At 30.8% G+C, this 14,345-nt stretch overlaps 1 protein-coding gene across 5 annotated transcripts in view; it reads right to left on the minus strand.

Moving 5' to 3' along the window:
• LOC127278101 (neurogenic protein mastermind-like) overlaps nucleotides 1–14,345 on the minus strand; it is a 178,709-nt gene that overhangs the window by 75,238 nt on the left and 89,126 nt on the right. For 2 of the 5 annotated variants that reach the window (XM_051299639.1, XM_051299638.1), the window contains exon 1: nucleotides 3,907–5,562. The exons of the other annotated variants lie outside the window; for them this stretch is intronic. In XM_051299639.1, the coding sequence (XP_051155596.1) occupies nucleotides 3,907–3,912 (6 nt within the window). In that variant the 5' untranslated portion in view covers nucleotides 3,913–5,562. Of the gene's footprint in view, nucleotides 1–3,906; nucleotides 5,563–14,345 lie in introns of those variants that run through there. 5 annotated transcript variants of the gene reach the window in all.

Below are 14,345 nucleotides of genomic sequence, written 5' to 3' on the forward strand. Positions count from 1 at the left end.
TACTTGAATTTCATAAAATTTTTAATTGAAAAATAATAAAATATAATTGAATTTGTAAAGAATTTCATTAAAATTTTAAAAAATAATTATCATTAACTGGAGGCTATTATGGTACAAAAATCGCAAATTTTTTATTCTTAATCAAAATTTTAATCTTTGTAGAAAAATGTTTTAAACTATTTAGTCGTGTTGTGGACATTCTAAAGATTTTCTCTAAGTTTTTTTTTGTTTTGAAAAAATATTTTTTTATCTGAGTTATATAAACTCAAAATTTGTATCATAAAAGCTTTGCGTTTGGGGCTATTATGGTATCAAAATTTGTGTTTTATTCATAAAATGAAGAAACAATTTTTTTCATCGAATTAAACTATATATGGAAACTTCACTATACATATTTTGTGAATAATTTTTAAAAAGTTGCTGAAAAATTATTATTAGAGGAATTTAATTATAATTACTGAATTTTTTTTAGGTTAGGAATGATAATTTAAACAAATTTCAAATTAACAAATTTTATGCTAATTAAATAACTTAATAAGGTCCATTATTGTTTTATAAGATATTTTAAATTAAACAGTTTTTAAATTAACTTGTAAACCATGTAAAATTATTTACTTTTTGAGGTTATGTTGTACCCTTTGTAAAATTATAGTTGACTTATTTACAATTTTCTGATACAAAAATAAGTAATTTATAAAATCGACACACAGGAGTCTTTTTAGTTATTAGGAAATTAATTTTCGTATAATAATTATTTTGAATATATTATACCGGTTTTATACCAGAATAGCCCATGCAAATGATGGATTTTCAGTTTTAGACACTTTTCTTCTAAAATAGTTAATAAAAAGTTAGCGCATCGAGTATATTTTGTCATATCTAAATTTTGAATATGTATATCTTAATTATTTTTGACACTAACTTTCGTGAATTTTATTATTATTGGTAAAGATTTTCACAGAACTTTTCAAATTGCAACCAAAATTTTTTCGTCTTTATTAATTTTTATTTCTGATTTCTAAAACTGAATTTACTAATAACATTACAGTTACTTTGTTTCCAAATTGACACAACTACAATTACAGAGCTGTGTCAAATTTTAATATTTCGAAATTAATATTTTAGAAAATAAAAACTAACTTTTAGCATAATAGCCCCTGATCAGAATAGCCCCAGTTGACGGTAATTTAGAGAAAAATTTTAAAAATTTGTTAAATAATTGAAATAATGAAGTACTGGAAGAAGATCTGCATTGTATACTAAAAAAAGAAGATGTAGGGGAGACCGGGGCTATTTGGCGCAGGGGTTGCTTGGCGCACTTGAGTTTATTCAAAAGTGTTAAGTTACATTAATTTTTCTCTTTATTCTGTTTAAAGTACTTGATGAACTGTAAGTTTGTACAAAATTTCATTAATATTCATTAATTATTGTGGAGTATAGATTAAAATAACTGATTTTGGCACTCCAAAGTAATTTTTTAACCTCTTCATTTGTTTGTGATATCTCTTTAAAAAATTAATTTTAGAAGAGCTCAAATATTAAGTTTTCAGCTCTATACATTTGTTATTAAGAAACAAACAAAAATTTTCATTTATATTAACAGTTTTTATAAAAAATTAATAAATATTTCAAAAGTACATTCGGGGTTAGGTGGCGCGGTTATCTGAAAATTTCGTTAAATATTAATAAAATGAAGTTGATTATATATGAAATTTACACATTAATAAGCACCAATAACAATCCTATTCAAAAAATTTAACCGAATAATGGTTTTTAAATATTCACAGCGTTATTATAAGAAAAATATATTTTTTGGTAATTTTACGATTTCATTTGAATCAAATTTCATTTAATTTAAATAAAATTTTCTGATTTTTAAATTTAAAATAATTTTATTGTAAAATTACAGTACAAGACTTATTTTTGTTAAGTCTTATATTATTTAAACTTTAAATCGTATAATTTAATTTTAATTTCACTCCTGCGCCACGCAACCCCGTGCCTGGGTTGCTTGGCGCGCTTTGCACAGCTTCAAATAAAGTGGTATAAAAATAAAAGTATTAAATATAGGGTCAGCCGGGGTAAATCCGAACGGGGGGTAAATCCGAACGCTAATTATTTCAGCTTAATTAAAATTTTTAAAAATAAGTTCGATATGAGAATTTTTACCTCAGATCCTCTTCAAGAGATTCTAAGTATTATCCCATTTTTCGTTTGTTAATTAGCAACAGCAGAAACAAAGATAACAAGTATTGCAAAAAAGATTGAAAATCAAAGATGACACTCTTTCAGTATTTTGTCTCGTATTTCAAGAAAAAGAAGCTAAAAATTTATTTTATTATTTATAATTGTTTGTTATGAATACTAGAACAGAAACTATTTTTCATTTTTGCCTTCTGTCAAATTTTATTAATAATATCAGACCGTTCGTATTTACCCAGGAAAATTGGAAAACCGGGGTAAATCCGAACGGTATTTTCAATAATTTTTTTTTACATCAGAGCCACAGAAAATTGTTTTTATTTCATTACACTATTATTTTAACATTATAAAAGTACATAGAAAAAAGTTTTTCTTTCTATACGTATCCTCGTTAGTAATTAATAAGCAGAAACTTAATCTCTGTTCTCTCGAAGGAGTGTTTCAATTTTTTTGCCAAATGGTTTGTTGAAAAAAGTTTTTCAGGATCTTAATAAAATTTGGTATTCTACGGTTTTTGGGGTCGCTAATTACCAATTTGAAGTCAGTTTTTCAAAATTCAAAATGGCGGACGAGAATTAAAAAATTCATTGGATTCGCTCGAAAATTGTTACTCGGGGGGTTTCAGGGTTAGCAAATTTGATCATTTTTAAAAATAAGTTTTAGGAAAGTACGCCATTTTGAATTTAAAAAATTTGACTTTTATTTTTGTATTTACATTCAATCACTCCAAAATACTTTCTGTACCAAGTTTTGCAAAAATCCGTTATGATTTGATAAAGTTATTGAAGGTTTTAATTGTGTAATGCATTTTAATTTTTAACCTGTTTGATTTTTGTATTTATATATGATGCATTATTACATAATAGGTTTATTATCGTATTTTTTTTGAGTTTTTATATAAATTTAACAATTGCAATACTTAAAATTTATTTTCCCTAAGATTTTTCTGAAATACAGTGGCGTTCGTATTTACCCCGGTATTTTAGGAAAGTTGCAAAGTATCGAGGTAAATACGAACGCTAAGTTTCCTGCGATTGTAATTTATCAAAAATTTTTGCTACCCCATAAAATTGTTCTATGGAAGTAAAGTAACAACTTCATGCACCAGAATACCGGAAGTATTTTTTTTTTTTAAAGAAAAAACTTATGTTATTGTTGAAACTTACTAAAAGCGTTCGGATTTACCCCGGTTGACCCTATTTCAACTTTCTTTTTTTTTTAATTAAAGCTGATATGTTACAACAAGTTTTCTATACATTAAATTTAAAAAAAAAAAGAAAAATGAGTGAGTTACACAACAAAGATTAAAAAGTGCGCCAAGTAACCCCGGTCTCCCCTATTTTGTTTTAAAATTTAAAAAAAAATCGAAAAAGTCGAAATTTAAATAAGATGCTATTTAAATAAATCGAAAAAAGTTGTAGTTTCGAAAAAAAAGTCAGAAAAAATCGTATAATCTAAGAACTTCAAAAGGAGCACGTTAATTAATATAATACAACAATAATCCCCTCTCTCTTTCTTTTTTTCTCAAATATTTCAATCTCAAAATAATTCCAATCTAATATATATATATATATATATATATATATATATATATATAATTAGTACGCGAAACTTTCGTTAACTAGTTATATTTATTTTTGGATAGTACACACACAAACACACATAAACACTAATTCTTAACTTAGCCAAAGAACAAGAACGTACCATCATTCCAGGCGACGTACAGTTGCCCTGGCGAGTATCAAAAAAAAAAAAAAAAAAAAAAAAAAATTTTTTTTCGATTTCCTAAAATGAAGATAATTTTTCAGCCCTAGGCCATGGTCCACAATAGGGACCAATAACTTTTTCTTCGCATGTTTAAATCACACCTCGCACTCTCTATTTTTGCCCACCACCACTTTTTTTTTTCGATTGTTAAATCAATTCCCCCCCCATGAAAAAAACTAATAATTCTCCCCACCCTAGGCCCTTTCAAGTTCCAATTATAAAATTAGATAATTTCATTTTCCACAAAAATTCCCAAGATTCAGTTCTTCTTGATGATGATGATGATGATAATAATAACAAAAATAATAACTCCGTCTGAACAACATCAACAGGTGGTCTCCCGACGGTCCCACACGCGGCAACAGTAATTCTCCCGCACATTTCTTCGATTCATTTTATCATTTAATTAGTTCCAAATATGTAACTAAAATCACATTTACGTTTGGATGTTCTTACACTCTATTTACTATGCACCATTTTTTTTTCCCCACCTCTTTTGGTGCAAGTCATGTGATGCATTGAAAAAAAACCCCTCCCCCTCATTTTTTTTTGGAAAAAAGGAGGAAAGAAAACAGTGAAGAAAGGAGGGTAAAAAAATAAATAAATATGGTGAAGAAAAAGGAGTCGAGGAGCAGTGAAGAAAGATAAAAATTGAAGTTAAAGGAGAATTGGGAGAGAAATAGAGAAGACGAAAAAGAATTTTTTTTTTTTTGCCAGTGTTCGCCCTGTCCAAGTCCGCGGGCAATTGACTCCCGCGCGTCCTGGCTCGCGGCTGTCGTGTGGCACGCGTGAAGGGTGGAGGAGGAGGAGGGGTCCAGTATACACCAAGCGAAAGAGAGTGAGAGGGGTACCCTCAACCGGCGAGGAGCCAAGAAGAGGGAGAGGTAGACGGCGCGTGCCACTACACGCCAGCAGGTGGACTGCGCGTGCCCAGAATCTCTACTTTATTCTCTCTCTCTCTCTCTCTTTTACACCCCCCACTTCTTTTTCTCACTCTTTTCCGTCGTCGTCGTCGTTGTCGTCGTCTTCTTCTTCTTCGTTGTTGTTGTTGTTGTCGTTGCGTTGTCTCCCCGCCACAACTTCCGTTCGCCAAAATACCGTTACTTTTTCTCCAAGAATATTTTTTTTCTTTTTTTTTTTTTTTTTTTTTAATCCTCAAGGTCAATTTGATTTCTATTTTCAATATTTTTCCATTCCAATTTTAATTTTCGACACCCATTCTTTTTTTTTCTCAACAATTTTTGAAATTTTATTTGATGTTGTTGCCTTGTTTGGAATGTGACACTTTTCACTGATATTGTCATCATGTCCGACAAAAATATCACAATAAATTTTTGTGGATTTTTTTTTTTTTTGAAAAATTTCTTTTTTTCCAATAATTAGAAAATTAAGATTTTTTTGGAATTTATTGTGGAGTTAGTATGTCATTATGAAATTTTCATCGTCAAATGTCAAACGACGCACGTGGTTTGAGTGGCTCCCAAGTGACTACGGCACTCAACACAGTGATAAATACACGTACACATTATCAAAATGAATTTAAAAGTAAACCTGACGCCTCGACGAATCGCCAGCCACTGACAGAGTTCAGCAGTCACTCTGTACTGGACTCGCTTCGGGTAAAGTCGCCTTGTGTCGTGTCATATCGACTCTGTGTGTGTGTGTGTTGCCGATAGTACTACTCGGTATTGCCTGCAACGACGACGACGACGACGACCTGCGCCAGCGTCCTTCCTCACAACTTCGATCAGAAATTTAATCAAACTCTTTGAAAATTTGAATATCAAAATCAGTCTCTTTTTTTTTTGATATAATCCTTTTTTTTACATAATTTGGATTTTTTTTTCTATTTCTATTTTTTTGCAGATTATCGAGGTTAGGGAAATTATTGAGATGGGAAAAAAAAACCTTAAAATCTTAAAAAAGAATCTTAAAAAAGTTGAGAAAAAAAGAAATAATTGTGAAAAATATAGTTACTATAATTTTTATTATTTGTGTCTGTGTGTGTGTGTGTGTGTATAAGAAAAGAATGATTCAACGCGCGCGTCTGACCAAACTAAGGCAGTACTACTTTCGGAATCAGCTTTAGGGTCATTCTACAATCTAGAGTAAAAAAATTTATTTTATTCGAATAATCCCTTACTTGACTGTTGTTAAATAAATATTGAAGCAAATAATTAATATTTGACCGTAATTTAACAAAATAATTTTTGTATTTTTTAAACAAATATATATTTTAATTGACTCAAGTAATAATAAATAATATATATATATATATAATAAAATATAATATAATATGTAATTAATGTATAAATTAATAATAACAATAATAGTAATATTAATGATAATAATAATTTAATACAAATCTCGCAAATATCTATTTGATAATAATCAAGTAATTTAATATTTGAATTAAATAAAAAAAATTTTTCAGTGTAAATGTAATAGTGCTGTTGAAATAAAAATCTGTTTTGTACTACATAACTGTTATATCAGCAACTTTAACAAATAGTAAAAAAAATATCAAATTTGTTTAAAATCTATTAATTTTTTAAAAATTTTTCCCACATTGAATTTGTCATTTACAGTTTTAAAATTTGACTTCAAATTCCTAACCAACGACCCTAAAAACAATTGGATTTTGAGTTTTGAAAATCTGACTTAAGATTCGTAATCAGCTACAACAAAAACCTCACAAGTAACAATTTTTCAAGCGTATTTGATCAATTTAAAAATTTCAGATCGCCAAATTGGATCCGCCATTTTGAATTTTTAAAATATGACTTCAAATTCGTAATCAGCGACCCCAAAAACCCCCGAGTGATAAGTTTTAAGGTAAACCGGTGAAATTTTGAAAATTAGGTTGCCATATTGGATCCGCCATTTTGAATTTTTTAAAACTGACTTCAGATTCGTAATCAGCGACCCCAAAAACCCCCGAGTGATAAGTTTTAAGGTAAACCGGAGAAATTTTGAAAATTAGGTTGCCATATTGGATCCGCCATTTTGAATTTTTAAAATCTGACTTCAGATTGGTAATCAGCGACCCCAAAAACCCCCGAGTGATAAGTTATAAGGTAAACCGGTGAAATTTTGAAAATTAGGTTGCCATATTGGATCCGCCATTTTGAATTTTTAAAATCTGACTTCAGATTCGTAATCAGCGACCCCAAAAACCCCCGAGAGATAAGTTTTAAGGTAAACCGGTGAAATTTTGAAAATTAGTTTGCCATATTGGATCCGCCATTTTGAATTTTTAAAATATGACTTCAGATTCGTAATCAGCGACCCCAAAAACTATCGAGTAACAAGTTTCAAGTGAATTCGGCAAAATTTTAAAAATATGTCCGCCATGTTAGATCCGCCATTTTGAATTTTGAAAATCTGATGCCAGATTCGTAATCAGCGACCCCAAAAACCCCCGAGAGATAAGTTTTAAGGTAAACCGGTGAAATTTTGAAAATTAGTTTGCCATATTGGATCCGCCATTTTGAATTTTTAAAATATGACTTCAGATTCGTAATCAGCGACCCCAAAAACTCTCGAGTAACAAGTTTCAAGTGAATTCGGCAAAATTTTAAAAATATGTCCGCCATGTTAGATCCGCTATTTTGAATTTTCAATTACTGACATCGAATTCGTAATCAGCGACCCTAAAAACCCCCTAGTAACAAGTTTTAGAAGAATTTGATAAGAAAAAAAAAATTATCCGACATATTGAATTCATTTCTAATTTTTGAAAACTGACATATATAGGATTCGTAATTAGCGACTCCCAAAAACCTCAAAGTAATTAACAAGTTTCAAGTAAATCCGATCAATTTAAAAATTTCAGATCGCCATATTGCATCCGCCATTTTGAATTTTGTAAAACCAACAACGTTTTTGTTATCAGCGACCTTAAAAACCCCCCGAGTAGCAGTATTTAAGTAAATCTGATCAATTTAAAAATTTCAAGTCGCCATATTGAATTCGCCATTTTGAATTTTGAAAAACCAACATCGGATTCGTAATCAGCGATTCCTAAAACCCCCGAGTAGTAGTATTCAAGCAAATCTGAACAATTTAAAAATTTTAAGTTGCCATTTTGGATTCGCCATTTTGAATTTGGAAAAACTAACATCGTAATTAGCGATTCCAAAAACCCTTAAGTAATAAATTTCTAAGAATTTCGAAAGATTTTTAAAAAATGGCCGCCATATTAGATTCTCCATTTTGAATTTAAGAAAACTGACTTTAAGTTCGTATTTAGCAACCAAGATAAATCGAAGAGTAACTTCAAATTATTTTAAACGATTTTTAAAAATTGACGCCACATTGTATTCGCCATTTTGAATTTTGAAAAAATTGACATCGGATTCGTTATTAGCGATTCTAACCCCTCCATCCCCCAGTAACAAGTTTCATGTGAATTAAATCAATTTTTAAATTTTTCCCTACGCCATTTTGAATCCGACATTTTTAATTTATAAACATTTTTTTCATTACATATTCAAAGAAATTTTAAATTAAGCGCCTTTTGCGCTTAGCTACTTTTGCGTTATATGATTGGCACTAAAACAGTTGGCAATGATGTGAACAACTTCAATCAGATTCCTAACCTAAAAATTTTATTTAATTTCGTTAATTTGTGTAAATCAACTTTAAGAAATAAAATTTTTTTTTTAGGATTAATTGTTTATTAAAAAAAATTATTTTATTTACTATTTTTCTAAGTAATTGTTTGTTTGTCCACGATAATTTAACATTAATCTGGAACTCAAAATAAACCTGACCAGGTACAATTTAAAACATTTCACTAAGAATTCAAAATTAGTCAAACTAGATTATTTTTGCTGCACTTCAATTTTTTTCTATCTGTAACAGAGGTTCACTTGTCATATATTGTTTCCAAAAAAAAAAAACCCTAGACTTGGATTATGATTGGTGAGCCAAAAACTTTTTTTTTGTCATAAGGCGCTGAAATGATGTTACATTTAAAAAAAAAAGGCAGAAAATTCGGATAGAAACCCGTAAAAGTGGGGAAAGAAGATCAATAAAGTGGTATGGCATACCTCACTGGCACCAGTGTGCGGTGTTGGTGCTTCTGGTATATATGCCGTTCTCGTTGTAGAAGAGCGGGTGGCTGGCTGGTGTGTATTATTAAGCGGAGGTGTGGAAACGGAGAGGGCAGTGTAGGGTGCGGCATGCAGAGGAGTGGGAGTGAAAGGAGAGAGGTTCATCTACTCTATAGTTGAGAAAAGAAACCAAAGAGAGAGTGAGGATGTGGGGGGGGGGGAGATGAGGTAAGAGAGAGAGAGAGAGAGCAAGAGAGAGAGAGACATGATAAGGACAAGAATTGAGAGAGAGAAGATACAGAAAATATGGAACAGCCGTAAAAAAAACCGTGCGAGGAACACAAGAGGACGTACATTTCCCCCTGAAGGGAAAAGGAAGCCAGCAACAAGGTAGTGCAAGAGGCAAAAGACGCGAAAGGATGAAGAAACTGTGAAACATCGAGAAGAGCGAAGAGTGCAGATATTAACCGAAAGTGACTGTCGTTTCGTCTGAAGCTTGGTGAACACAAGCAGAGCATAAAAACTTTTATGGGGTCAGCACTAGCTTAACTTGCAGCAAAAATGGAGTGCTCATCCGTGTGGCATATATATATGTATATATACGATTTAAGCAGAATCATCTCTATATAGCATTCATTTTTGACTCTTCAATTTTGTTCTAATTTCCTTTTTCTAATTGCGTCAATTTTTCATTTGCATTCAATTTTTTCCCCCAATTCAAAGAGGAGATGACCAAAAAAAGAGGAAGATGTACAATGAAACCAGTTCTAATGGAATTTTCTGAATTTAAAAGAATGGAGAAACTAAAATTACAGGAGGAGGAGATTTTTGGAATTATGGAAGATTCGAGGATTTAGAAAACACAAAACACTTCTAATCCTGAACGGAATTAAGACAAACTGAAACTACAGAAGAAGGAGATGGCAAATTTTTGTAATTCTGTAAAATTCGAGGATTTAGACGAAGCAAAACACTAGAGAAACTAAAATTACAGATGATGGAGATTACGAATATTTGGAATCTTGAAAGAATCGAGAATTTAGGAAAAGCCAAACACTCCTAATACGGAACATAACAGTTATTAGACTATATAACTAAAACTATATACAGAAGAAGAAAATTGCAAATATTTAGAATTTTTAAAGATTGGAAATTGGATTTCCCTAATTCTAGGATTTGGGAGAAGAAAAATACTCCTAAACCTGAACGTAACAGTTAAACAAACTAAAATTACAGTAGGAGGAGATTGCAAATTGGCTTTAGAAAACGCAAAACACTTCTAATCCTGAACGGAATTAAGACAAACTAAAACTGCAGAAGGAGGAGATGGCAAATTTTTGGAATTCTGAAAAATTCGAGGATTTAGAAGAAGCAAACCACTAGAAAAACTAAAATTACGGATGATGGAGATTACGAATATTTGGAATCTTGAAAGAATCGAGAATTTAGGAAAATCCAAACACTCCTAATACGAAACGTAACAGTTATTAAACTATAACTAAAACTATACAGAAGAAGAAAATTGCAAATATTTAGAATTTTTAAAGATTGCAAATTGGATTTACCTAATTCTAGAATTTAGACGAAAAATACTTCTAAACCTGAACATAACAGTTAAACAAACTAAAATTACAGAAGAAGAAAATTACAAATATTTAGAATTTTGAAAGATTGGAAATTGGATTTCCCTAATTCTAGGATTTGGGAGAAGAAAAATACTCCTAAACCTGAACGTAACAGTTAAACAAACTAAAATTACAGAAGGAGGAGATTGCAAATTGGTTTTAGAAAACGCAAAACACTTCTAATCCTGAACGGAATTAAGACAAACTAAAACTGCAGAAGGAGGAGATGGCAAATTTTTGAAATTCTGAAAAATTCGAGGATTTAAGAGAAACAAAAATTGCAGATGATGGAGATTGAAAGACCTGAGAATTTTGGAAAAGCCAAATACTTGTAATCCGAAACGTCAGAATTAGACAAACTAAAACTACAGAGGGAGGAGATTGCAAATATTTATGTAATTTTGAAAGATTGGAAATTGGATTTCCCTAATTCTAGGATTTAGGAAACCCAAAACACTTCTAAACCTGAACGTAACAGTTAGACAAACTATAATTACAGAAGGAGGAGTTTGCAAATTTTTGGAATTACAAATGATTCGAGGATTTAGAAAAAGCAAAACACTCCCAATCCTAAACATAACTTGGAGAAACTAAAACTACAGATGATGTAGATTGCTAATATTTGAAATTTTGTAAAATACATTTAAAATAGAAAATTTGCTCCACGACGCCATCACTCAAAAATTCTCTGAAATCGTTAATTAATCATTATATGATCTACCGCAAAGTTTTCGCATTAACTCAAAACGATAAGATTAAATTGTCAGAATTAGACAAACTAAAACTACAGAAGGAGGAAATTACAAATATTTGTAATTTTGAAAGATTGGAAATTGGATTTCTCTAATTTTAGGAGTAAGGAAAAGCAAAAAAACTCCTAATTCTGAACATAACAGACAAATTAAAATTACACAAGGAAGAGATTTTTGAAATTATAAAAGATTTGAGGATTTAGAAAATGCCAAAGACTCCTAATCCTAAACAGAATTTAGACAAAGTAAAATTGCACGAGGAGATTCTAAATATTGAGAATCTTGAAATATAGGAGAATTCAGAAAAAGCCAAACACTTCTAATCCATTTCGCCTAAAACAAAGAGGCAGTAATTAGGAAAATTTAACAAAATTAAAATAATATTTCTCAATAATTCCTGATGCAGATCAGAAGAAGTTTGTTACCAAAAATTCACAAAACAAAAAAAAATAATCCCAATGAATGCATTTATAAAATTACGTTCTATCAATCAATCTTCTTAACAAGAAAAAAAACAGATTGCTTAGGACAATTTTTTTTTGGATATTTCCAATAAGCTATTCTTATGCATGGTGGATGGTTGAGTGCCACTGTTTGAGCCGCATTCCCTTTGTGCAGTCAATGGCGTAGCAATGTGTACTCTCACGGGATCGAGAGGAACTCAAGTGAGATCAGCGCAGAAAAGAAACGAGACTAAGTAAGTTTTAGCTTAGACTCTAAAGGAGTAATATAAATACATATATATATATATATATATATATATATATATATATCTACACCAAAGCAACGCCAACGCAAAGTCCATTAATTTGTTCCATTCTTCGTCAACTTTTCCTTTCAGTCACTGTTTAAAGGAAGGCTCAGTATGGCTTTTTGTGAAAATATTTCAAATTTTTGAATAAATTTCAAAATTATTTGAATAATTTCAATATAACAACCGAAGTGACAACTAATCGATTTCGCATAATCTTTGAATGTGTAATTTTAATTCAAAAACCCTACATTAGTAAATTATTATAATTGTCATCAATTAAGGTCAATTAGAAATTATTATTTTGGGTAAAATTGTCAAAAGCTGGATCCCTCATTTTTTTTTCCCTTTGTTCATGGTTTAATAACCGTCTGGCCCGTCTTTCATTCGGAATATCTTAAAGAGAGGGAGAGAGAGGAGAACGTTGGTGTGACTCAAATACTGGAGCACTCAAGCTGCTTAGCTTACCTTCACCCTCGACAACCTCAATTTCCATCCCCTTTACCCTTTCTCCCACTATATACACTTTCTCCCACCTTCGTTTTGCGCTACCGAATTCCTTTGTCTAACAAAACTTTCGTGTGTCCTCTCACCTTACTTATGCACAAAACTAATTTGTAATTTCAATTAAAAATTTGTTATTTCTATTTTTGATGATAGAATTTTTTTTTATATCTCCTGTCTAAAAATTAGGTTTCCTTCCTAAAATCGAAAAGTATTTCGAATGCGGTTGGTGAGGAAGAAAATAATTAATCTTTAACTTGGTCGAAGCATCTAAGCATCCTTAATCCGGTATCGACTTTTGGAATTAACATTCGACTTTATTAATAATAATTCGAAATTGAATGAAAAATTAATTTAGTTTATAATAATTACCCCGGAATCTGGACCATTAATATTAATCAAAGCACAGGGTTGAAACCAACTGCCACTCAAAATTTCTGGAGTTCTACTCCAGAAATCTACTATTTTCTACTATTTTCTACTATTTTCTAAATTTTAATGATCGCTTTATGACTCCAGCAGTAGTTGACAACATCGGCGAAGTTCAAATAGTAAAGGAATATAAGTATACTTAAAATCAAAAAGTGACAAAATTGATAATAATCGTCAGTAAGTAGCAATTTTATAATTCGAAAATTTTGGTAAATTCATGCATCTTAAAGCATATGCATTAGAAATTTTTGTAGGTTAGAAAATATTTTTTCTTTTATTTCTCTTTTAATTAAATGAATATAATTTAATTGTACTGTCAAAATATTATGTAAATAAATTTAAAAAATATATTCGCAAATAAATATTAAGGAAAATATAAAAATCAAAGTAAAATTGATTTTATATCATTGAATAATGTTTCCGATTATTTATTGTTTTAGCTGACATGTAAGTTAGGAGAAATTGTAACTATGTTACAAGTTTTATTTTCTAAATCATGAATTTAATCATACGGTAGATGCGGACAAAATATGATCTAAATAAATTCATCAAATTGGATTGTTGAGAAAAACGATGAGGAATTAGTTTGGATATAGAAGAAGCTTAACAGTCAGGACCGAAGAGTTAGGAGGGTCAGGTTCCTCGCAAGAGTTCTCGGATTTCTCAATTAGGATTCTCCTGGAGTTCCAGAAGAGATGCAGAAGTACCGTTATTCTAGAGCTAAGCTATTCCAGACGAAGGAACTGAAAAAGGAGAAAATGTCTCAAAAGAGGACTGGAAGAAGGGTAACGGAGAAGATGAAGTCAGATGAAGCCAGTGAAGTGAGAAAGGACAAACGATGATCATCAAGATAGCCGATGGTAAAAATTACGCTGACGTTCTGGATGATCTCCAAAAAGGAAGCTAATTTACTAGTAATACGCCAGGATAGTAGAGGCAAGGCCCATCAAGAAAGTAAACATTCGAATTTTTGGCTCATCAGACAATGAGACGTTCAACAAGGAGAGCTGGAAAGACTTTGGAGACATCGGAGACGTTAGTTACTTCGGAGACTTTAAAGATATCGGAGACTTTAGATACTTCGGAGACTTTAAAGATATCGAAGACTTTAGATAATTCGGAGACTTTAGAGACCTGGGAAAAATGCAGACAGCGGACCAAAAAATTACACTGAAGATCCGTGACATGGATTGCCTTACCATAGAAGAAGTGCAGGACTGATAAATACAATATTGAATACAGCTTCGAAAATACA

This window comes from Leptopilina boulardi, unplaced genomic scaffold, assembly GCF_019393585.1.
Source record: "Leptopilina boulardi isolate dan_hultmark-lab unplaced genomic scaffold, ZJU_Lbou_2.1 LbouV2_195, whole genome shotgun sequence".
Classification (NCBI taxonomy): Eukaryota; Metazoa; Arthropoda; class Insecta; order Hymenoptera; family Figitidae; genus Leptopilina; species Leptopilina boulardi.